Source organism: Hippopotamus amphibius, chromosome X, assembly GCF_030028045.1.
Source record: "Hippopotamus amphibius kiboko isolate mHipAmp2 chromosome X, mHipAmp2.hap2, whole genome shotgun sequence".
NCBI classification, from domain to species: Eukaryota; Metazoa; Chordata; class Mammalia; order Artiodactyla; family Hippopotamidae; genus Hippopotamus; species Hippopotamus amphibius.
Window position 1 is genome coordinate 100062211 of NC_080203.1, and position 27361 is coordinate 100089571.

Sequence of the window (27361 nt, forward strand, 5' to 3'; positions counted from 1 at the left end):
TAACCGTTGTCTACCATAACCACTTAAATAGTTTTGTTTTTAGAAATCTTTTCCTCTACTATATTGTAGGTACCATAATGCCTGTCTTATTCAGTGTTATAATTCAAACCTAATACAGAAAATACAGGGCCTCAAACATAACAGATGCTCTATTAACATTTATTGAGTGAAATGTTGACTACTGAAATGAGAGTCCCCAATTTGATTTCCTTGAAAAGTTTGGCAATTATAGATACTTACTGATTTATCTTTTAAGTTTAATTGTCCAATCAACTTTCTATCATCTGCAGGATCTATCAGTTCACCACCCACAAAGAGCTCAATTTTTGTATGAGCTACATTGGCTTTGATACGATTGAGAATACATCGTCGTACTGAACCAATTGTATCATTTGTATGAGACCATACGTCCAAGTCATCAACCTGTCTGCCCTGGTTTGGAAATCGAACTATAAAAGAGAGGTGTTTACCACGGAAAGCTCTGGGGGGAAAAAAAAGGGAAAACAGCATCATATTCAGCGGACTTTCAATTCTTCTTGCAAAGAAAATAAAGCTAGGAATTTAAAATTGAATATTTTCTTATCAAACAAGGGAAAGTGAGTTAAAGAGACATTATTTTTAGGTTCTTGAAAATAAATATTTACTGCTCTTTTAACTACAAATATTTATAAGTAATCTTCAAAACACAAAAATCATATTTCACTGTTATTACTCTTGTACCTACAGTTTATAGGTATCTAGTTACAAGGCATTAAAAGAGACAAGAGTAACATTTCACTTATTTTTATGCTTTAAAAAGCCCAACTAATATCAAAATTCATCCCCCAAATATTTATGTTGACATATCTTCCTACAGGTAAGATACAAAAAAATTTAAAAACATATTCAAGGAGCAATTTTAATGATTTCATGGTTAAAGAGAAAACTCAAATACTAATGGCTCACATTCTATAAATATCTCTAAATTATACATATTATGTGAGTTTACTGAATGGTGAGATCTTAAGAGAAATGTTAACAGACCCAAAGATGAGTGAATTAGGTTAAGGGAAATTTTAAGAGGCACAAACTTCCAGTTACAAAATAAATGAGTCACAGGATGACAGGTGGTAACTAGGCTTATGGCGATCATTTTGTAAGGTTAAGGAAATATTCAATTACTATGTTATACACCAGGAACTAACAAAGTGTTACAGGTCAATTATACTTCAAAATCAAACAACCTCACAGAAAGAGATCAGATTTGTGATTACGGGGGGGCCGGGGGGGGGGGGGAGGGGGGACGGACGGGACATAAGGGGTGGAGAACTGGATGAAGGTGGTTAAAAGGTATAAAATTCCAGTTATAACTAACTACTAGAGATATAATGTTCAACATGATCAATATAATTCTGCTGTATGTTATATATGAAAGTTAATAAAGAGAATAAATCCTGAGAGTTCTTGTCACAAGAGTATTTTTTTTTTCTTTTCTTTTGTATCTATATGAGATGATGGATGTCCATTAAACTTATTGTGGTTATCATTTCATGATGTACTAAGTCAAATTATCATAAACTTATAAAGGCAGTATGTCAGTTACATCTCAATAAAACTGGAAGAAAAAAAAAGAGAAATGTCAGTAGACCATTTGAAAGTACTTGTTATGTTGGCTGTCTGTCAAAGCAGCTTTTGAGAGTTCTTTCCAATCACTCTGCAATCAGACTATGCTATTATTTTTAACAGTGGAAATGAATGGCACATCAAAACACTTCAACTGCAAAATACCCCCCGCAACACTTAATGGGCAATAAAGTCAATGGCAAAACAAACAAACAAACAAATAAACAAAAAACAAACCCCAGAATAAAAAGAAGAAACTAGACTTAATGAGAGAGGATGCCTTAAACAAAAACAAGTAAAAAACAGATCCTGAGAACAAAACAAAAAAGGTCTACTATTAAAAAAAAAAAGATTCTCTAAGATACAAATACTGTTTTTAAGACACTAACGTTTTCAAAAATGAAAAATTTCCTCCATCCTTCTTCCTGTACATCATCACTGTTTAAAATCAAATGGCTAGGAAAATGTCAAATAATTAAGAAGCTGCACTAGTAAATCAGTTATTCACAAACCTTGACATAGGTAGAATTGTTCTTTCCTCGTGATAATCACTATCACATTCATTTATATACTCCCTTAACACAGTTAACACTCGAACCATTCGAACAGCTTCCTGTCTTGCACAATTAATACTGTCTTTGTCACCATCCAAAACACACAATGTGTCATAGGAGGCTTTCAAACGATCAAAGCAAGACTGAATGAAGTCTTCATGGATTACCACCTACAAATAATGGGCCAAATAAAGACAGTTCAAGTTTTTTTTAATATATATATGTTTTATATATATATTAATACAACATTAACCTAATTATAAAGATGGCAACAATTAATTTTAAGGTAGATCTCATTTAACCATGATCATATTTAACTAGATATTCTATATTGCTAATACAATACATACTATGTTTGAGAATAGACTTGTGGTTGCCGGGGGCGGGGGGATGGATTGGGAGTCTGGGATTAGTACATGCAAACTATTATATACAGAACGGATAAAAACTAGGTCCTACTGTACAGCACAGGGAACTATATTCAATATCCTGTGATAAACCATAATGGAAAAGAATATGAAAAAGGATGTATATATATGTGTGTGTGACATATATAATCGCTTTGCTGTATGGCAGAAATTAATACAACATTGTAAAGCAACTATACTTCAATAAAATAAAAACAACAAACACACACACACTGTTTTGTCAAAGGAAGCTAAGGTTATTTTAAGTTAACAAGTGTAAACTAGATACACAAAAAATGAACTCAGGATTAGGTGTCAGAATCAAAAGAAATTCAGCTGAAATCTACCATAATTATACTCAAAATAATCACTTCAAGATAATTATCAAGATGAGACTCATTTAGGTAGCATTTTGTACGAGATAAATGTGGACTAAATATTTTAGGTATGTTTTTATAATAAAAGTTGAAACAAAAACAATTTCTAGTTAATTCTGAATTAAAGAAAAAAAATTCTTATTAGCAAGAGTTCTTCAATCAGAATTCAAATTTGCGGAAGTTTTAATACATGTCAATCCTCACCTGATTGACCTGTAGCCTTGGACCAAGGTTAGTGTATATCTCTTTAAGGAGATCTATAGCTCTGCTGGCAATATCATCATTACTCTGAATCACCACCTAGGATCAAAAGATTCAAGTGTAAATACCTTTCAAGAAATATTTTAGTTGGACATTTCCAAACTGTACCTTCAGTTATTTTTAATACAGTAGTCAAAAATTTAAAAGGGAACATTGACTTTGATAATCAAGTAAAATTAACGTAGAAAACAGACCAAAAACACAACAAACTCAAAACTCAAGTCTTTGAATAAATCAAGTTAAGAAAGGAAGACACATTTTACTATGAATAAAATATGCCGTCATTAATATTACTCAACTCTGCAATTCAACACCTTGGTAACCAAGTAGTGTGATATTAAAGAAGAAATTCAAATAAAGATTACATGAAATACAGCTTAGCATAAAAGGCCACCCACCCCTTTCTATAGATTACTTATCTAATCATATCAGTGGTTTTCAAACTGTACAGAACTGTACAGAGTGATGAAGAGCTTTAGGGATGAACCCTATAATAGGATTGGGAGGGGGAAGGGAGTGAAGCATAGGTAGACTGAGTTGCAAGAAAAAAAACAGGCTTTCCATTCTCACTTCAGCTAGTTTTACATTTTGGAGTATTATGCAAATTTTGACTTTTAAAAAGGGTTTTTTCCTGCTGCTTAAAAATGTTGAAAACCACTTAAAGTTTGAATAATCAAATACCAAAGTAAACAACTTAGTCTGTCTATGGTTTGTTGAAAAATATTTCACATCCAGAGAACAATATAAACTGCTGTGAACAGATCAGACTTTTAAAGAAAGGAATAATACATTAATACCACACTACAACCACATGGATGGAACCTGAGGGCATTATGCTAAGTGAAATAAGTCAGAGACAAATACTGTATCATCTCACTTATATGTGGAATCTAAAAACATAAAAACCACAAACAAAAATTGAACTAATAGATACAGAGAACAGATTGGTGGTTGCCAAATAGGTGAAGGGGTTAAAAAGCTACAAACTTTCAGTTATAAAATAAGTAACTCCTGTGGATGTAATGTAGAGCATGGTGACTACAGGTAATAATACTGTATTGCATATTTGAAAGCATGAATGCTGAGAGTAAATTTTTTTTTTTTTTTTTTTTTTTTTTTGGCCGCACTACACAGCTTGCAAGATCTTAGTTCCCCAACCAGGGATCGAACCCTGGCCACGTCAGTGAAAGCTCCAAGTCCTAACCACTGGGCCACTAGGGAATTCTCGAGTAAATCTTAAGCCTGCAGGCCTAGAGCCCATACTTCGCAACAAGAGAAGCCACAACACTGAGAAGCCCGTGCACCGCAACAAAGAGTAGCCTCCGCTTGCCACAACTAGAGAAAGCCTGCGTACAGCAATGAAGACCCACCACAGCCAAAAAAAGAAAAGAAAAAAAGGTAGCTGTGTGCTGACAGATGTTAACTAGACTTCTTGTGATCATTTTGCAATATGTACACACCAAATCATTATGTTGTATACCTGAAACTAATGTAGTGTTGTATGTCAATTATACCTCAACTAAAACACACAAAGAGGATGAATCAAAAATTATCCTCACTCCAGTTACATTAAAACTTCTGTTGGCTGCACTGTCTTATCAGTGCTTTCCATTCAAGCCTACTGTCTCCCCAGTCACTGCTGTGCAGGTGTGAACATGTTACATCAGTTCATTTGTAACTGCGGTGCGAGCAAAAATGGATGCCCCACTTGTGATCTGCACAAAAGAAGAGCAGCGTGCAATGATTTGTTTTTTTGTGGTCTGAGGGTGTACCTGGTGCTGTTATTTACTGAAGACTTTGTGTACAGTATGGAGAAAGTGTTTTGTTGCAAAGAAGTGTGTATGAATGGAGCTGAAGCCTAAACTTTGGATTAAAAGCAGAGGACTGTTATCCAAGGGCATTGTGATCTTGCATAACAATGCATGTCCGCACACTTCTGCCCACACTGACACTCTGCAAAAACTGTTTTGAGGTGTTAAAGCACCCTCCCTATAGTCCTGATCTTGCTCCATCGGTCCTTCACATATTTGGTCCCCTGAAAGCAGCCCTACGAGGACAAAGATTCACTTCTGATGAAGAAGTGAAGACGGCGGTGCGTTCGTGGCTTGCAACTCAGCCTAAAACACTTTTTAATGAGGGAATACGAAAGCTTGTTGACAGATGGACAGAGTGTATGTTGCAAAATGATGTATTTGTCTTTTCTAAAAGTTAATTAAAACAAATTCTACAGCCAGAGTGCAGATAATTTTTTTTTTTTTTTTTTTTTTTTTTATTAATAGAATGGTGACTTTGTAGCACATATTAATTCTTTTTTTTTTTTTTTTTTTTTTTATTATTTTATTTTATTTTTTTTGGGGGTACACCAGGTTCAATCAATTGTTTTTTTTACACATATCCCCATATTCCCTCCCTTCCTTGACGCCCCCCCCTCGATTCCCCCCCACCCTCCCTGCCCCAGTCCTCTAAGGCATCTTCCATCCTCGAGTTGGACTCCCTTTGTTATACAACAACTTCCCACTGACTATTTTACAGGTGGTAGTATATATATGTCTGTACTACTCTCCCGCTTCTTCTCAGTTTCCCCTTCACCCCCCGCCTCCCCCCATACCTCGAGTTCTCCAGTCCATTCTCTGTATCTGCTTCCCTGTTCTTGTCACTGAGTTCATCAGTACCATTTTTATATTCCGTATATGTGAGTTAGCATACAATATTTGTCTTTCTCTTTCTGACTTACTTCCAGAGTGCAGATAATTTTTGACTCACCCTCATATAAAGGTGAAAAGATTAGATAATATTTTACTCACTAGGTATCTAAAAATACCACAAGTTAAACAGTGCTGATAAAGTACACATTCATAATCCTTTCTAAATAAACTCTTCTTTTCTGTCCTCTATTTTAGCATTAAATGTATAATAAGCTAAAATTAACACTGAAGAAGAAACCAAGGTCTACATTAAATTAACAAAGGGAAGAAAATAACTTTCATGGAGAAGCATGAAAGATTTGTATGGTTAGTGCACTTCTAAACACATCTAGGACAGATTCTAAGCCAAGACAAAAGGACCATCAGTGGCAGAAGGAGGGGGAGGGGGAGAGAGAGAGATATGAAAAAAACCCAACAACAAATGGACATGATAAAGATGAACTATCACTACCTCCTGGGACAAGCATCAGAGCAGCATACACACACAAAACTTGTATGTAAAATTGTGATTTCCTACCTATTTGAAAAACTACATCAGATACACTGTTTACAAAGTTCCTACTTTTCACTTACCCTCCAAAGGTAGTCTAATCCTATTAACTCCAAATCATCCATCATATATGCTCTCCTTTTTGCTACTAGTTTTCCTTCTCGACAATTCACAGCTTTGAAGAATCGCTCAAAACATTTCATTCCATTTTCAGTCAACAGAGAAGGATCAAGCTGAAGTACATTGCTTTCAAAGAAGTCCTTATTAATATCAGGATCCAAGTCTGGTTCATCCCCCATCAACTTGGAATACCACTTAAAACAGGCTTCACGATCACAAAGGTAAACTGCATTCTCTGCTAAGCACTTCCATATTTGTTTTGCCTGAGGAGCACATAGCCACAGTTGGCCATCCTTCAATAAAAATCTTGAAAAACAAAGAATTAGCAATTAGATCTACATAATTTTTTTTATCCTGAAAGGCAATCTATCTGTATATACGGGAAATAATCCATTTACCACAATTATATTTTAACTTCAGGTAAAAAGATGTCAGTTCTTATCAACATCTTAAAACACCTTATTTCTTAATTTTTACCTACTATTAAAAAATTCTAGATATTAATTCATTCCACAAGCATATATTAAGCACCTACAACGTGCCAGCAATTCTGCTACATCATTGGACCGAAACTGAAAATAAGATTTGTTCCCTGTACACCTGAAACACTGTAAATCAACCACACTTCAATAAAAATAAAAAAGGATATATAGTGGGAGGAAAAAAGATTTGTTCCCTGAATTTAAGCAGTTTAATCTTTGAAACCAGTGATTTTGAAAATATGTTTAATAAGTTATATGAGTTTTAGCATTCTGCGTACATGATATCATTGGAGAAAGGTATTCTATTATGCAACTTTCATAGACACTGAAGAGTTAAAATTGCTTAATTTTAATATATGCTGATGATCTGATCTAATATTCATCATTCGGTACTTGGCCAAACTGAACGATTAATCTACATATGTTTTAAACTTTCTAATGTCAAAATTGAACAGGATGCTTCTCAATTATTCAGTGGTATTCTTGAGGATCCTTTTAGTTTTAGGACAAAGGCTCAGTTCAAGACAAAAAATGGTGAATTCTGTTTCAACTAGTTTCTTCAGTTAGCTTTCTTTTTCTTTTAGCTTTCATCCACCCACCCTGTCTATCACATCTCTGAATGACACAGAATGAACATCTCATTTTATTCTGAAAAACTCAACACAATTTTTAGCTAATGCAATGGTGGCTCCATGCCCAAATTTAAGTTCCCTCTTCATTTCAAAACATTTTGAGTTATCAATTCTAGTGTCTTTGATATTTTCATAGGATTGTTGGGCTTAAAGAAGGCTTCTAGCACCTGTCCTACCTAACCCTGTCACCTCTAATTTACAGATAGGAAAGTGAGGTCCAATATGATAAAATACAGTTGTTTTCAGTTTTAGGTCGTTTTGTTTGTTTTGGATTTTTAAAAACAGCAGCAGAAAACTTTATTCAAGCAAAAATTCCATTTGCAAGGCCAACATATAAAAATAAATGCAGAGCTGTTCCAATTGTTGGGAAAAGGAGGAAAAAGTAAGAAATGGGGATAAAACCTCTGCTGCTTGTCCAGGAATCTTGGAGGAAACTCCTCATAAGCCCTAAGGCGCCAAGGTAGGTTTGAAAAAAATCACTGGTCTAACAGAGTACAGACTGAAGTCAGATAAACCTAGTTGATTAGTGCAGTGCTATTATATACTGGGTGTGTGATTTCAAACAAGCTAGTTTAAGCCACTCAGTTTCGTTATTAATCAAATGGGGATAATACCTGCCTCCCTGCACTGCTATGAGGATTAAATGTAAAGTGTTTAACACAGGCAAAATACACAGTGAGTAAAGTTCGGTTCCTGTCCCTTGAGAGAACTGCTGTAGGTCATATAGACAGGTACTAATAGAGCAGGGACTAAAACAGGTGCTCTGATCCCAAACTCTAATTTATCAGAAGAGCTCATAACCACTCTTCTGTCCTAGGCAATATAAAGGACACAACACACACCAATCAATAACAATGGCTCACTATGGCAACGATTCTCAATCTGGGGAAGGTCAGTCCTTCTATCCAGGTGGTTGAAAGAGAAAACACACACTCAAAACCACTTCACTTTAAACAAATGCTAAATTTCTTAAAATCTGGTGCCTAGAGTTTTCCTTCAAGTTAAAATCTTAATGTAACTACTTATGTAAATATTTCTGAGTAAGCACATGATTCAATAAAGGTAAGCCTATAATTAATGTGGCCCTGGAGAAAAATTCCCCGGTGTATCAAAATAATAAATGCAATAGATTTTTTGAAGCACTGACAATCTGGGCATTTCCCTTAGCATGTTTATGATCTGAATAAGCTCTTTTGCTATGTGATGTGGTTTCTGAATTCACAAGAAACCTCTCACCATCAAAAATTTTTAACAATTTCAAATCTGTAAGTGTAGAATCATTAAAAGCTAAACATCACCGAGTAAATCAAGCCTTGGACTATATTTAACTTTGGCTTAAGGGAATAAACCTCTTTTCTTTATCCCCATCAGAATAACGTTATTAACACGTGACTCCAGACTGCCTTTGTCAGCCACTGTTAGGATTAATCAAAGCACCAGAAAACTCATACCACTCTTTTGGGGTGCTGGTCCAATAGCCTTTTGTCCCCATTTCCTTAGTATCTATGATATTATTAAGGTCAACATGGTTCTCCAGTTGGTTATGTCAAAATATGGAAATTTGTTCTTTAAAAATAAATATATTTCCAGTGTAAACAAATATGAAGACCAGAAATCTATATAAAAGGTTTAAATGTGTTCTCTTCAAATACTGCAAAGAAGAAAAGTTAAAACTCAGCCAATAATTTTAAAACATTTAATAATGAACAATAGGGAAATGTCCTGTGACTTTCATGTAATGATTTCCATGTTGGAAGTTAAAAGGTGGCAAGGGGCACCTAACAAAGACCTAGCTATACAGCATATCAATTTGGCATTCTTTATCTGTGTCTTAAAAAGAGCAACACTAATTGTTTAAAACAAACCTAAGGAAGTTAAGCCGTTCTTGGACTTCTTGAACATGACTATATCTACTTCCCAGCCTCACAGTTTGTGGGTCATAGTCTTCATGGTCTGCAAATTAAGAAAAATCATGCATTATACATGTGGTTACCCATATCATTGCTGACTTTAATCAAAGGAAAATAAGTCAGTTAAAAAGTCGTTAATCCTTTATCACTAAAAGGCAACCTGAAATTTACTAATTATTGTTAGTTTCTACCCATCTCCTTTTTTCCCAGCCAAAATAACCTTTCCTTTTACATAACCAAAAGAAAATGGTCTGTTAAATGTGTCATCAAAAATAATTCTTCATACAACCCTTTGCCCAATTTTCATACATAATGAAGTAATTTCTGATTACAGCCTAAGACTGACCTGAGTGGTCTATGAACCAACAACCGAGACAAAATTTTTTCTTCAATTTTCTTCCTGTTATACTGAAATCTGTCTTCATGGAGAAGAAAATGTTATCAAAAATTATATTACTAATCTCTATCTAGTAAGTTAGAGCAACACAAGATGCTACTCTACATAATGAGGTTATCATACCATAATCACCACCAGCATGCTATAAAAGTCTCGAACAGTTTCAGATAAATTTAAGAAAACCTACCCTTCTATCACAACTATGGGTAGATATTGGTCACTAGGCCTAGCTTAATTTGGAAATTCTTTAAAAAAAAACTTTCTTTAATAAAATAAAGCTGGTAAAACCTTTGGTTTTACTTTCATTAGAGTATACCATACAATGGAAGAAAAAAAGTCTCAGTGTCTGCAATGAAAGACCAGAGCAAAAAAAAAATCTTTAAAGGCATCTCTGGTCCTAAAAACATCTTGGACAGTGTTTGTTTTCATTTTATTGGAAAAAGCCATATGATCTGGAAATGGTCAAGATGATTTGCGGCTTAGAGCAGAAGAAAGCTAAAGCAAATCTTCTGAACAAGTGCTGTCAACTACTCAGGAATCAGTGACATTTCTTCCAGAAAGTTGAAGCAAGTTATGGAGGAATAAGAAATTGTGTAATCTAATTGGCATTAATTATTGGTATTTTCATATCCTGGACCTTATGGTATGTGTGTGCTAGTGCCAAAGAATTCTAATTGTGTGAGACCATTTAGAAATAGTAACAGTAATCAATGTCATCAAAAACTGTGAGGTTTCTTTTCTGAACAAAATCTTAACATGTTGTAAAAATGGAACACTTAAAATGTTTAGAAACATCTTTTGACGCTTTGGTGACGAAAAGCAGCCCCCTGTATTATGACGACCTGCTTTTTACTTCCACATATACTGGTATGTACCCAAAGTCCTAAGACACATTGTTTACTCCCCCAAAAAGTCAATTTCATCAGGGCTCAGGACTTTAAGCACTATTTCTCAAGAGGTTTTCTCAAGAAACTGAATAGAATTCTCTTCCACTATATAGCAATTTTCTTTTTTCAAAGCACCAAAGTATCTGAATAAAGTGGACTTTTTTTTTTCCTTAACAAGGAGTTTACACACAGCTTTGTTTACTTAGCAGGTTCTTTTTTAGGGGAAATTTTAATAATTTCAAAATTAAGTTTTAAAAAATAATATAAGAAACCCTCATCACACCTTTACCCATATCACCAGTTGTTTACATTTTGCCCATCTGCTTGACTAGTCATCACATATATTATATGTGCATGTGTATATAATTTTCCTAAACGATTTGAGAGTGAGTTGGCGACATGTCCCTTTACTCTTAAATGCTGCAATGAGTATTTCTGAGTAACAAAGACATTCTCTTACATAACCACACATAGTTATAAAATTAACACTGATACAATAGTATTGTGTTATCTAACCCAAGGCTTCTCAACAGCACATTATTAACATTTGGGGTTAGATAATTCTTTGCTGTGTGAAACTGCCCTGTGCAGTGTAGGATATCTAGCAGCATCCCAGGCCTCTACCCACTAAATTCCAGTAGCATCCTTGCCCAACTGCCCCCCACTTTAAGATAACCAAAAAAATCTCCAATTTTCATTTTACCAATAATGTCCATTTATGCCTTCTTTTCTCCAAATCCAAGATTAAATACACATTGCTTTTAGTTGTCATGCCTTTTAATTCTTCTCTAATCTGGAAAATTCAACATTCTATTTCTTGACCTTCTATAAAACTGTGAGCCAATTTTGTTGCATGTTGCTTAATGCGGGCTCCTCTAATACTTGTTCATGATTAGATTCAGGCTAGGCATTTCGGCAGCAGAGTACCGCGGAAGTGACCCTATATCCTCCTCAAAGAATCATTATCAGGAGGAACAGCATCTCACTCTGTGGCAATGCTCAGCTCAACTTTGATCGCCTGGTCAATGTAGTTTCCATCAGGTTTCTCCACTGTAAAGTTACTATTTTTCTTTTTAATTAATTTGTGGGGAGAGACTTTGAGACTATGTAAATAGCTTGTCTATCAAACTCTTACTCACTAGTTTTAGCATCCTCTCCCTTTTATTTAGGTGGCAGCACTTTATCAAGAGCTGGGACTCTGAACATAGGGAAGAGACTTGAAAACATTCAATGAAACCCAAACAACAATCAAGAAAAGTCAAGAAGTAAGAAGATCCCTCTATGCTAAATAGGAATAGAAAGGCCCTAGACTTTGTTACAGAGGAGCTGTTGAGCTTATAAAAAAACATAAACAAGATGGTTGGTGGCTGTCCCTGTAAACATTCAGCTCTAAATAAATAATATTAGTTAGCCTATGGCTAAGGCTAACATGAACTGGTTCTTGTCATTATAATCTGCAAGTTGTCCAGAGTCCATTTCATAACTTGTTAAAGAGGAAGTTCACTTTTTAAAAAGCATCTTTATTGAGACATAATTCAAATACCATAAAACCTACTCATCTAAAATGTACAATTCAATGGTTTTTGTAGTCAGAGGTATGTAACCATCACAATCTACATTCACAAAATTTTTCATCACCTTAAAAAAGAAACTCTGCACACAGTCACTCCCCACCCCTCACCCCCACCCTTAAGTCTATTTGAGATATTTCATATGAACGGAATCATACAATATGTGTGGTCTTTTCTGACTGGCTTTTCTTCGCTTAACATAATTATTTTCCGTGTTCAACCATGTTGCAACATTATTGTTGAACAGTATTCCATTGTATTGATATATGACATAGTTTATCCATTACTCAAACAATGGACATTTGAGTTGTTTCCACTTTATGAACAATGCTGTTATGAACACTGATGTAAAAGTTTTTCATGGATGTATGTTTTCACTTCAACTTGGGTACATAACTAGGATTGGGTCACAAGATAAAGTCTATGTTTACCATTTTGCCGAACTGCCAACCTGTTCAGTAAAGTGGCTGCACCACTTTATAATCACACAAGCAACATACAGAGGCTTTAATTTCTCCACAACCTTGCCAACACTTGCTGTTGTCTTTTTTATTTCTATCATCCTAGTAGGTGTGAAGTACTAGTATCTCATTGAAGTTTTGATTTGCATTTCACTAATAACTACTAACACTGAGCATCTTTTCATATGTCTACTGACAATTTGTTTATCTTTGGAGAAATGTCTACACAGATCCTCTGCCCTTTTCTTAACTGGGTTATGTCTTTTAATTGCTGAGTTGTAAGATACAAGTCCCTTATGAGATATATGATTTGCAGATATTTTCTCCCATTCTCAGGTTGTCATTTTACTTTTATGATAGTATCATTTGCAGTAGTTAAGGTTTAAATTACGATGTAGTCCAATCACTGTTTTTTATCCTTTCAATTTTTCTTTGCCTAACTCAAGGCCACAAAGATTTATTCATATGTTTTCAGTTGACCCTTGAACAACCCAGGGGTTAATCCAAGTATAACAAATTCAGCCTCTGTACCCGCAGTCTCTCTGCATCCACAGATTCAACCAACCAGGGATCATGCAGTACTCTAGTGTTTACTATTAAAAAACGTCCGTGTATAAGTGGACCTGTGCAGTTCAAACCCGAGATTTTCAAGAGCCAACTGTATTTTATCTATTGTAAATGGAATTATTTTAATCAGATTGTTCGTTGCCAGTGTATAGAAATACAACTTATTTTTGTGCATTTTTTTTTTTTAAATATCTACTTATTTGGCTGTGCCAGGTCTTAGTTGTGGCACATGGGATCTTTTAGTTGCAGCATGCAGGGTCTAGCTCCCTGACAGGGATAGAACCTGGGCCCCCACCACTGGGAGTGTGGAGTCTTAACCACTGGACCACCAGGGAAGTCCCTGTATATTGATCTTAATTCCTGCAATCTAGGGGAACTCATTTATTAGTTTTAATAGATTTTAGCAGATTCTTTAGGATTTTCTGTATATGAGATTGTGTCATCTATGATTAGACATAGTTTTCTAGTTGATCTCACTAGCATCTCCAGTAGAATGGGCATCCTTGTCTCATTCCTGATCCTAAGAGGAAAGCAGCCAGTTGTTCACCATTAACTGTATGATGTCAGCTGTAGGTTTTCTGAGATGCCCTCTCTATCAGGTTGAGGAAATTTCCTTCTATTCCTAGTTTGTTGAATGTTTTTATAATGAAAAGTGTTGGATTTTGTCAAATGCTTTTTCTGCAATAACTGAAATGATCTCAGTTTTGGCCCTTTATTCTATTAATATGGTGTATTACAACTGACTTTGTCAAATCCACATTGTGTTTCAGGCATACATTCCATTTGGCTCTGGTGCATAATCCTTTTTATATGTTGTCGGATTCTGCTTGTTTTTTTGAGAACTTTTGACTACGTTAAAAAGGTAGTTTTCTTTTGATGTCTTTGTATTATTTTGGTATCAGGGTAATAATGGTTACATACTATGAGCCTTGAAGTGTTCCTCTATCTTTTTGAAAGAATGTGTGAAGGACTGGTGTTAATTCTTTAAATATTCAGTAAATTCACTAATGAAGCCACCTGGTTCTGGGCTTTTCTTTGTGGGAAGTTTTTTGATTACTAATTCAATCTTTTTACTTGTTATACAACTATTCAGATTTTCAATTGCTTCTTGAGTTAATTTCAGTAATTTGGCATTCTCTTATTTTTTTATTTCTGTAAAGTTAGTGGTGATGCCCTCTCCTTTTCTGACTTTCACAACTAAGCCTAACTAAAGGTTTGTGAATTTTGCTGACCTTTTCAAAGAACCAACTTTCAGTTTCATTGATTTTCTCTACTTCACTTACTTCCGCTCTAATCTTTATTAATTACTTTTTGTTTTCGGGTTAGTTTTCTCTCTTCTACTTTTTGAAGGTGAAATGTTACTGATTTGCTATCTTTAATATAGGAATTCTGCAGTATAATTCTAAGCACTGATTGAGGAACACTCCATAAGTTTTGACATTTTATGTTCTTTTTCATTCACCTCAGCATATTCTCATTTCACTTGTCATTTCATCTTTGACCCACTGGTTAGTAAGGAATGTATACTTTCCACACACTTGTGAAATTCCCAAATTTACTTTTTAATTTATAATTTAATTCCACTGTGGACAAAAATCCTACTTGTATAATTTCAACGCTTTTAATGTTAATTAGGCTTACTTATAGCCTAGAGTATGGCCTGTCCTGAAGAATATTCTGTATATACGTGAGAAGAACATACATTCTGCTGTTTTCAGGTGGTGTATTCTATAGACATTTTTTACATATAGTTTATGAGTTTATAGTGTTCAGGTCTTCTATTTCCCTTTTCCCCCCTTTGAATTACTGTCTGCTGTCACTTGCTTTCAGCCTAATTACTTCCTTTAGTATTTCTTCTAAGGCAAGTTGGCTAGCAACAAATTATTGCAGTGTTTGAGAATGTCTTTACTTTGCCTTCATTTTTGAAAGACAGTTTTGCTGAATGTAAGGTTCTTAGTTGCCAGGTCTCTCCCCTGCCCCTGGCACTTTGTAAGTTGTCCTACTGCCTCTGGCCTCCAATGTTCTGATAACTCAATTGTTAATTTTATTGGGGTTTCCTTGTATATGAGGAGGTAATTAAAAGTGACAGTCCTTAGAAGACAGAATGCAAACATATGACCTACAATAAAGACAAGTCTTCCAACTCTATCCAGAAACCAGGAAAAATGGTAAAAAAACTTTTATAAGTGTTCAGGTCAGTACAAAGTCTATCCTACCAATAAGATAAAACTTAAATGAAAACTGAAAGATGGTTTTATACTTTGTTGTATGCATATAAAAAACTTTAAAAGAATGACTTGTTAGGGACTTCTCTGGTGGCGCAGGGGTTTAGAATCCACCTACCAATGCAGGGGATACGGGTTTGATCCCTAGGCCAGGAAGATCCCACATGCCGTGGAGCAACTAAGCCCATGTGCCACATCTACTGAAGCCCAAGCGCCTAGAGCCCATGCTCCACAGCAAGAGAAGCCACCGTAATGAGAAGGCCTCGCACCACAAAGAGTAGCTCCCGCTCGCAACTAGAGAAAGCCCATGCACAGCAACAAAGGCCCAAAGCAGCCAAAAAAATAAAAATTAAAAAAGAAAAGAATGACTTGGTAAGCACCAGTGCTCGAAGGCAATAATAAGAACATGAGTAAAAATTGAAGATAATTTTAGTAACTTCATTACTTTATCTAAATAATGTTAAAACAGGAAGGAGAATCAGCTCACCATACCATTGAGGAAATGCTCCCTCTCCCCCAAAAGGTTAAGATACTAGTAGAGATGAAACATGGGCAGGACAAAAACTTGATGTTGGTGAAATACTTATCAGAAATTGAGAGCATCAGTAAACTAGAAGCCTGATGTTATCCTGCTGAATAATGTATCATACCTAATGGGATCCACGCAACACTTTTATTATATAGAGGCTAAAAAGTAATTTATTTTAGATTTCCAAATGCTGTGAAAAGTTTGTTTTAATAGGGAAATCTTACTAGTTTTAAAAATTACTTTCTCCCTCATATTTAAGTATCTGGAGACTGATCAGTATTAATCAGAAGAGTACTATAATAGAGGAAGAAAAGGTATCAAAGTTAGGACAAACAGAAGGTATGGTGTCAATAAAGTCAGGGGAACATATCAATAGCAATAAGAATTCAAGGGCTTACTATGTACCAGGCATTATTTTAGCATAAATAACTTGTTCAAGGCCATACACCTAATGTGTTAGGTCACGTTTCAAAGCTAGGCAATCTGACTAGGCAGATTCAGATCTCTTGCTTATACAACATAAGAAGGGGAAACTGAAGTCTGAAGACGTTCAATCCATGAAACAGATTAAGCCATGACTCATGTAAAATTTGACTACAAAGGAGCAGAAAACCCTAAAGAGGCTGAATTGAACGTGTATCATCTCCTGACAGCCTCGAGAGGAGGGTTCTCAACCTCTGACAATGATATTAAATGAAACACCACATGCAGATAAAGTAAAAATTAGCAATGCAACACATGTGATTTATATTAAGCCTTCATTTTGGGGTAAGGCCTGCATTGGTATCTGTGAGGGCTTTGTACCAGCAAGAGGTGACATCATAACAAGAATCTGAGTTACAGTAAACTGAATCAAGATACTTGACTGCTTGGGAGTACTACATGCAAACCTCTTATGCCTCTCTCAGATTTTGTTTGCATTTGGTACATAACATAAATCATATGGTTGCATGCCTATAGTGCCCTGATTATTCTATCATGCTACTTAGCAACTTAGGACTGAAATGAGAAAAGATTATTGCCTGGTACCTATCAGCTGCCTGATGCTTAGATTGCTTATTCAATCTATTAACTAGGAGGGCTCAGTTGGCCCACAGTGGTAAATGGAAGAACAGAGTCACAAAATCAGTTCAGGTATCTGAGAGCTGCTTAGTTTTTCAATTATGTCTATCTGAATTTTATATGGGAATGTATGCATGTACCTTAAGTGTTAAGCAAAAACCTTGTGATTTATAAGCACCTTGGTTTAGATTTTATTCAACAATGCCTAGAGTCTAACTCTTCAAATAATGAGTATTAGAAATATCCTCATTTTTAATACATATACTGGCTTCTGCAGACTCTACTGTAACATATTAAAGGAGTGGTATGTTCAGTAACCAGTATGTTCAATTCCACCTCTCTGATAATATAAAGTTTTCTTTCTATGGCTATGGAAACAAACTTAAGCCTACAAGATAGTTTTGGGGTTTATTTTGGGGCCTATGAGTTTGGCATAAGACAGAGGAATATGTACTAAGAACCAATCAGTACTGCAGCACACAGACTCAAACGACTGTCAGAGGGCTAAAGCACACTGAAATAGAGCTCCACACATGACAGGCGCTTAAAAACTGACTGTTGACACCATAGAAGCCTTTACCTTAACATGTTAAAACAAATTCCCACTTGGAAAACCAATGCAAACATGTGGATTCTAATAGCCTCTGATCTCTTTCTTATAAAACTTTTAATTCTTAACATCTAAAGAACTGATGAAACACGCACTTAGGATTACAAAAGATCTATAATATTTGCAATAACAGACTGAGACAAAAGTTTTCTTGAAAAGATAAAGGTGGTGGTAGTAAGGAAACAAAGGATGAAAATGAGTCAAGTACATACCCAGGAAGGTAACAACCAATTGTAGTACAGGCAGGCAGAGCTCCCAGGCAGGGAAGAAAAAGAAATCAATTCAACAAGGAGAGTGGGAAAGGCAAGCACTTAGTAAAGGGCCTTGAAATGCTGCTGGCCTGGAGTTTAGGGTGTATAAGATTTGGGAGAAAAAGTGGATCACAAGCTCATAAAGAAACACAGTTTATAAAACCAACTACCTTGCAACTTTAAAAACACATTTGTTGTCATTTCTAAGGTAAATGCTGAAAAAATAAGTGCTGGGAAGGGAAGCTGCTGTTATTTTCCACAGTTGATGTTAGCTTACAATACATACCTCTAGCATATAGTCTCATGCTTTCCATATAAGTTGCAAGGTTCTCTGCTACCAAAGTAACTAGGGCATGATTGTGCTGAAGTTGATTGATTAAGTCATGGCGATAGAATACATGGGGACTTCGCTGAGTTTGACTGAAACGAGAAGAACTTAACAATATAATTAGGCAATTAAACTCTGTTGTAATCAAAAGAGCTCATATAATCTAAATTCTTAGCTACTAATTTAAAACTTCAAATGGTTTCCTTCATAACAGAATTAACTTTTGGCCATTTATTTTCTTTACTGACAATATTAAGCTATTTAAAAGAAAATAATCAATGCCTCAAAAATAAGACATTAATTCCACTATTCTTACTTTATACAAAAAATATGCATTAATATTCTCCAATTTCACACTATAGGAAAATCACTGACCAAATTCTACTTCTATAAGTACCAAAACACTTATGTTTACATGATTATTTCCAGAATTATAAAGTAGAAACATTTCTTGTAACATTAGCACCACAACGATTATGTTGTAAATGTAGTGGAGAATTTAATCAAAGTGCTTTATTTATTAAAACTTTATTTATCAGCCAAAGTACAGAATTATCTCTTATTTCTAGCAAGTATGCCAGATAATTTCAGTGATGTGTTGTATCTATTAATCTCATTCCTCATTTCATTTTATCCTTGCTGCTTTGTCTCCCTTTCTGCCAGTATCTACCCCTAATCCATATTATATATTTCTTACAGACCTTATTTTTCCATAATTGGTTTACTTTGAAAAATTTAATGTTTTATTAACTTTGAAATGTCATACCATAGAAGTTTTCACAGTATAATAAACCTATTGGTTTTTTAAACAATTTTTAAAGTTAATTTCAAAACATTAGATTGCAGGTATGTTTAAATGATGAAAGATGACATGGTATAGTTTAAAAATACCTTTTTTCTGCTTTACTTTAGCTAAATTTCTGTTAAATAGCTGACTTTAAATATCTTACATGCCAACTTTTAGTTACTAGAATAATCTGTTCTTGTACGTTCTGGTTTTAAGAGCTGGAACAGATAACGTGAAGGCAATATTATCATCTTTATTCTGATACTTATCATTAAATTGTATCTTACTTCCTCATCAATAAGAGGTGGATATGATAAAGGAATCCTCTTTTGTTTGAATTTAATCCATGTGTAAGCGTCCTGTCACCCGAACTCTAATTTTCTTTTTAAAAACTTGCTTTCACCAACTGATAATGCCATTTCTTTTCAATAAAACACAAATAAAAATATTGAAATTTTCTGATAAAAGTCTTACCTCAAATTTTGAGGTGCTTCACCAAACAAACTACAAATTTCTCTAATTTGTTTCAGTGCAGGAATTACCCATTTGTCATTTGTACGAAGTTCTTCTATAAAGCGATCTATCCACTGTATCTTCTGTGTGTCACGGTCCTTAGAAAACAATTTCAATGTTTTATATGGGTCAATACTCAGGAGAATTCCACCTTCAAATTAGTTTCAGAATTACAAATAGAGCTTTTCTTATAAGATTAGCATCATACAGATTATGCTGTAATTGCAATAAAGAATTTAATAATAATAAAAATCTGCTTTAACTATGCTTTTATTCCACGTATACTACCAAAACTCCCCAAAGTAAAACACTCTATTATAAAAACTCAACATGACATGGGTTCAGATATATCTACAGAAAGGTATTAAGCACAGTGACAGAAAGTTTGATTTTAAAAGTTGCCAGGAGGTAGGCATTTAGCTTTATCCAATGTTTTAAGAGATTCTAACCACATATTAAAATCCAGCAATAGTATGTAACTCTGTATAAAATAATATGTAACTGTATAAAATTGCTACTCTGTATGGATTTGTTTTTAGCATAGTAAGGAACATTGAAAATTTGCATTTTACCATGAAAATAATATGAGAACTGATTGAAAAAAATTCACCAAAAATAAAAATAAGAACATATCCACATACACACGAGACAGAAACAGGTATAAGCAATTAAAACTTAATGTTATAAAATCAAAATTACTTCAAACATATTTTATTTCTCATACTTTATTTACTCCTTCCCTGAGTCAATAGTAATAAGAACTGCAGGTTTGTGTACCTAACAACTTTAAATTCGGATTATTTTTATTTTGTGTTTGTCTATTTAATGAAATAATTAAAACGCAAGGTTCTTATTACTATTTGATATACCAAATACTTAATGAACTATCACTAGTATAAAAAAAACAAACAACAACAACAAAAACAACACCTACTTGAGCTTATTAGTTTTTTTTTTTAACATACAATAAACTGTGTATATTTAGTGTGTAGAATTTGGTTTTTTTTTTTTTCTTATTAGTAATGTATATATGGCAATCCCAATCTCCCAATTCATTCCCCCCCAACCCTCCCCGCTTTCCCCACTTGATGTCTATATGTTTGTTCTCTACATCGGTGTCTCTATTTCTGCCTTGCAAACCAGTTAATTTGTACCATTTTTCTATATTCCGCATATATGTGTTAATATTTGATATTTGTTTTTCTCTGAGCTTATTAGTTCCTAAGTTTCAGTTCATCAGTACAGCAAATAGTTTTAACAAGTAGGAAATTAGTTATTCAGCAATATTCATTTTACCATGAATTTACCATGAAGATACACATGCTACAAGTTAGAATGCAGGGAAGCTGTTGTATGATTTGCTCATAGGGAAGGCACTAAATGTTTTAGTGTTTAGGAAATTCTATTAATTTTTCTTAGCTTCCCTAAAGAAGCAAAGAAAACCTAACTTCTCTTACCTCTAAAGTCCATAATCAGCTTTAATATCTTATGATCTATTGATATTTGAAACTGGTATTTCAGCACCATACATCTGACACTACCATCACTACATAACTTGTTTTGTTTATACTGTCTTCCTACCAAGAAGACTAAAATGCTTTTAGATGATGCACAAAACTTAGACATAGAGACCTAAGAGGACGGCGGACTTACATGAACAAAGTATGTCAATTCTTGAAGATCACTTCAAAAATGAAAATATCAGAAAAACCCGAAACTATTCTATAAGCCATCCTCATCGTGAAGGAGAAGGGTCACAAAAAGTGAGCAAGGCAGCATACCCTTACCTGGGAGCAACTATAATCTAGTATTTTTATGTGGGCACTGAGAGCCAGGTCCATGATGTCTACCGGCACATCATCACTATGGGCCAGATTCCACAGGAGGTTCAACACTTTGTGTGCCATCACACCATCTTTATCATCTTCTGCAAGACGACGTATCAGCTCAAGTAGCTTTTCTCTCTGCTTTTTACTTGCATTTGTCCAACTGGCCTAGAAAAAAATTTTTAAATGAACAGAAACAACACATATTTATTCGTCACTGCTTACAATTGTCACCAGATAAACTATATTCATCAGAAAAACAACACAGCTGAGCACAGAATCATTCAAGTCGTATCTAAGCGATATGACAGGGCAGATTCAAACTCCAGGAAAAACAAAAAAATCTCCATTTATACTTAAATATTGTAGATTAGAGTTTCTCAACCTTGGTACTACCAACATTTTAGATTGGAAAACTATTTGTGGGGGGCTGTCACATGCATTGTAGGAAGTTTAACAGCACCCCTGGCCTCTATCCCACTAGAAACCAGTAGCAACTCCTCCTCCTAGCTGTGACAACCAAAAATATCTCCAGGTATTGCCACGTATCTCTGGGAAGCAGAACAGCCTCTTGTTGAAAACTACTGCCTTAGATTCAGTCTGTCATTTGCACCTTTAAAATTATATTAAAAGATGTTAAAGACAACTTGATATACAAAGATTTTCATAATAAATGAAAAAAGCCTTTTATAGAGCAATGTGCATTACACACATTTAAAAACAAAGTCCATAACAAGGGGCTTCCCTGGTGCCGCAGTGGTTAAGAATCCACCTGCCAATGCAGGCAACATGAGTTTGAGCCCAGGTCCGGGAAGATCCCATATGCTGCGGAGCTACTAAGCCTGTGCGCCACAACTACTGAAGCCCGTGTGCCTCGCACCTACAGCCCGTGCTCCACGACAAGAGAAGCCACCGCAATAAGAAGCCCATGCACCCCAATGAAGAACAGCCCCCGCCCTTCCCACAAGTAGAGAAAGCCCGCGCAGCAACGAAGACGCAACGCAGCCAGTAAATAGTTATATTAAAAAAAAAGTCCATAACAGTCTGTTATTATCCAAGAAGTTTTTAACTTATACAGAACAGAAATGATACAATGCTATTTCAATTTAGAAGATAGAATACTCGTTTAAAAACTCTAAAATGGAAAAAACAAAACAAAACAAAAAAAACCTTTCTAAAATGGTACCTTTTAAACACGCAGTTTATACAGTGGGGTCTTTGTGTATGTGTGTTGGTGGCATTTAGTGGATAGAGGCCAGGGATATTGCTAAATAACATGAGAAAAGGTGTATGTATAAAGTTGGTAATCAGTGTTTACTGGAACATAAACTGAAATCAACCTAATGGCAAATAGAAGGATGATTAAATGAATTACAGAGGATCCTTTCAATGGAATTATTATATAGACATTTACAATGTGATAAATACAGGATATCTTGGAAGTCAACTGGAGTGCATACTTCTCATTCCTCCTAGACCCCTTAAAATTATGAAAAGAATATGAGAAAGCTGCTAAGAATATAAGAAAAGACTGAAATATTGCATTATATCACAAGAACATTTTAAAGAGAGAAACCAGCAAGTGTTACGTGCCTCCTAAAGGAAGAGCACATCACCACCTAGGATATATCCTAGCAAAAGATCAACAACAAAAAAGCCTCTGTATCATACTTTTGATATACAAAAAAGCAATAGTCAATCCAGTTTCCTCAACAAATAATTTACAAGGAAAAACAAATGACAAAGGGGAAAACTGTAGACTCAAAGAGACTTAAAAGACATATGCAACTGATTACAAACTATGGAGCCTAATTCAAACAAACTTCAAAAATAAAGTATGATCAGACTTCCGAGGTGGCGCAGTGGTTAAGAATCCACCCGCCAATGCAGGGGACATGGGTTCGAGCCCTACTCTGGGAAGATTCCACATGCTGTGGAGCAACTAAGCCCGTGCACCACAACTATTGAGCCTGTGCTCTAGAGCCCATGAGCCACAACTACTGAGCCCGTGTGCCGCAACTTTTGAAGCCCACGCGCCTAGAGTCTGTGCTCTGCAACAAGAGAAGCCACTACAGTGAGGAGCCCCCACTCGCAGCAACAAAGACCCAACGTAGCCAATAAAATAAATAAATTTATTAAAAAAAAAATAAAGTATGATATGAGACAACTGGAAGTTTCATCACTATTTGACAATATTAAGGAATTATTAGTTTTTAGGCACGATAATATTGTGAAGTTTTTGTTCATGTACTCATCTCTAACAGATATATACTAAGATCATTAAATATGAAAAGCAGGAATCAATTAAGAACACCTGTTTATCCAAAGCCACAAACAAAAAAGCCCCACAGTTTGTAACACTTGAACTGATAAAGACTAGCATTCAGAATATGCCAAGAATTCCTATGAATCAATAAAAAAAAGTACAAAACTCAAAAGGGAAAAATTAGGCAAAAGACTTGAACAGGCTTCTCACACATATGCAAAAGGAGAACAGAAGCATATGAGAAGATGTTCAACTTCATTAGTGATTAAGGATATAGAAACCAATACCACAATGAGGTAACATTTCATACCAAGCAGACTGTCAAAAATCCCAAATTCTGACAAAAACAAGTGCTGGCAAGGGTGTCAAATTCTTGATAGGACTGTAAACTGGTATAACCACTTTGAAGAATGAAGACTTAATTAGAATTCAAACACCAAAAAACTAGACAAGTACATACATCTGATCAGTAAGTTTTGAAATCATTTGGTTGCACTCTATAAAGAACTGCAAAGTGACCTGGATTTCATGTTTCCTTTGAATCATCTTTAGTAGAAAGTTTCAAGACACACTCCATAAGAATGCTGGTTTTACCAACACCTCAAAAAACTGCTCTTGTTATCAAATAATAAGTGCTCAATAAACATCTATTAAGCCAAGGGGAGGGGAGCATAGATAATGGAATTATTTTTATATTTAGACTATTGTTGTATTTAGACCACTCTTAGAAGAGGGGATGGAGGGTCCAGAGAATGTAATAACAATCAACCTCTTCTTTCTTTTCCCATTATGGTCCTCTCTGGTCATGTACCATCATTTCATAAGTCATCTCCAAATTAAAAATGAACAGCAATTAACTTTAGAGTACCCACCGTAACTGATTCTATTATTTCCTTAGCTGCCTTTGACGTACTTCAAACTTAATTTTTCCATAAGGCAGTGATGTACAACTTTAATGTAGTTAAGATTCATCTGAGAATCTTGCTTAAAATAGACTCTCAGGCCCCATACCTAGCAACTCAGAGTTAATTGGCCTTGGTGGAAGCCAGTAATTGGTATTTTTTCTTCAGTTGTGAAATACATACCAAGAAAGGCACAAACATACACATTATGGTACATAATGTAAACATCTATGTAACTATTACCCAGGTCAAAAATATTATGGTAAGCAGCACTCCAGAAGCTAGCTGGGTCTATTTCTGAAGTTTATGTTAATGCAATCAAGGTATATAAATTCTTGTGTGCCTTCATTCCTTTCTTCAACCTTCTGTTTATTAAACTCAACCTTGTGGCTGAGTTGCTCAAATTTTCTCATTCTCATTGTTATGTTTCATTATATGAACATTCCACAATTCATCCATCTTACATAGCAATTTTTAGCCATTACAAATACTTTTGCTATAAATACTGAATGTGTATCCCGGTGCACATATGTATGAGTCTCCCTAGAGTATATATTCAGAACTTAAACTGATTAAGTCATGAAAATCTTATACTTTTCCAGAAACACCAAACTATTTTCCTAAGTGGTTGTAGGAACTTATGTTCCCACCAGCAGTCAGCATAACTGTTAAAATTGTTATTTTTAACAAGATACCTTCGTGATCTAATGCCAGTTGTTAATAGAATGCGCTTTTGTGAACACTGCCATAACGTCTTGTGTTCTTAATCCACAAATTCAAACAGTTGGCTTTTACAAACCTAATACTAGTAACTGGAGAGAGACCACTACACAATATGGCCTAAAAAGTGCATGATGGCGGGGACTTCCCTGGTGGCGTGGTGGTTAAGAATCCACCTGTCAACGTAGGGAACATGGGTTCGATCCCTGGTCTGGGAAGATGCCACATGTCACGGAGCAACTAAGCCTGTGTGCCACAACTACTGAGCCTGTGCTCTAGAGCCTGTGAGCCACAACTATTGAGCCTGTGTGCCGCAACTACTGAAGCCCATGCACCTAGAGCCCATGCTCTACAACAAGAGAAGCCACCGCAATGAGAAGCTGTGTAATGAAGAGTGGCTCCCCCTCACCGCAACAAAGATCCAACACAGCCAATAAATAAATAAAATTTTTTTTTTTTAAAGTGCATGATGGCACCAATGCAGATATGACTGTAGGAGCTCTTGGGCTACCTTATGAGTTACATATACATTTCTATTAAGTCCATGAATTGTATTTCCAATTTGCCTGTTGTGCATATCACTCCACACTACCAAGGTATTGGTAGTCCTTGCCATTGACTCTTATTTTTCATTGCAACCAATTATCATTCCCTGCAGTCCTACAGTTCACTTGAACCTATAATAAAAACACAAACTCCTAGGGGAAAGGAATCCAAATTGACAATCTGAGTTTAAAAAAAAAAAAAAAAAATCCTTATTTTTGAGGGCAGCTACTATTATAAAAATGAACAGCAAGTTCTCATTCAAAAAGAAAACAATGGTCAATTCCTTCACACCAGAAACTGTTTAATGATTTCCATTTAAGTACTTATTGTAAGAACCACTCATAGATCTAATGAACTAATTCTTTAAAAATGAAACTGTACTACTATACTATGTTAACTATTACCTTAAAGCAATCAAAAAGATGATCAAGTTGCTCAGGAGAAAAATCCCATGCCAACTTTGCCAGCAGATCATGTACATTCTTCACAATGGCTTCATGCTTCCCCGCCTATTGAAAAACCAAAAAAATCAGAGTATACTAAAATTTGAACAGCAATAAGTAGCATATACTGTCTGTGGACAATTATTAATTAATAAAGTATTCCCATCTCCATCTAACTGTGTAACCTAAGAAAATTCCTAACATTTTAAATGTTTTAGAACAGCCATATAAAACCTGACAACTCACTTTCTTGATATACATGGTTAATGTAGACTTTGGGAATTCATGTGAACTTTTATTACAGTTTATTGAACTTAACATGCCAATTTTAACACTGCGAATAGGAGAATAAGGCACATCAGTGGTATTGTTTCAAAACTGGAACCTTAGGCACTCAAAGGCAAAACTGAATGCTTTCTTGGTTTCCACAGATTCAATAAACAAAGCTTCGTAATCTAGAACTCATCCATACTTCCCAAGTGATCCATGAATAGAAACCTATCATTAAGATAATCAAAGGAACCACATAGTTTTTATCTCTGAAACCAAAGATTACTTATCCTGATAAAAGCTATTAATCCTTTGAGTCATTACAGGTTTTTATAAGTAATCTAGTGATTTAACTCTCCTGACATTGGAGTTCTTCAAGTATATGAAGAAACCAATTATGGATGTCTTATACTCTCTCAATAGACATTTCTTATTATTTTACTGTTTGCCTCTTATTTAAAACCTACAAATTGCCAACCTTTACCAAATACATATAGTAGATTATGGAATATTTTTATTTTAAAAATACTATTGGCTATTTCAAAAAGATTCTTGACAGGACTTCTGTAAACAATAAGCATTTACTCATACTAAATGTTGAACAATATTAAGTCTTCATCCCATTTCACTACAACTACTATATTTATTTAGTTTCTAGTA

At 35.0% G+C, this 27361-nt stretch overlaps 1 protein-coding gene across 2 annotated transcripts in view; it reads right to left on the reverse strand.

Annotated features, from left to right (window-relative positions):
* The window catches only part of USP9X (ubiquitin specific peptidase 9 X-linked), a 92668-nt gene that overhangs the window by 50224 nt on the left and 15083 nt on the right, over nt 1-27361 (reverse strand). The window contains exons 10-18 of one of the 2 annotated variants that reach the window (XM_057717738.1): nt 26393-26497; nt 21516-21722; nt 19690-19826; nt 18387-18520; nt 9496-9583; nt 6480-6822; nt 3145-3240; nt 2115-2326; nt 241-481 (exon numbers count right to left, since the gene is read on the reverse strand). In XM_057717738.1, the coding sequence (XP_057573721.1) occupies nt 241-481; nt 2115-2326; nt 3145-3240; nt 6480-6822; nt 9496-9583; nt 18387-18520; nt 19690-19826; nt 21516-21722; nt 26393-26497 (1563 nt within the window). Of the gene's footprint in view, nt 1-240; nt 482-2114; nt 2327-3144; nt 3241-6479; nt 6823-9495; nt 9584-18386; nt 18536-19689; nt 19827-21515; nt 21723-26392; nt 26498-27361 lie in introns of both variants that reach the window. The other variant, XM_057717737.1, reaches the window with a different exon arrangement.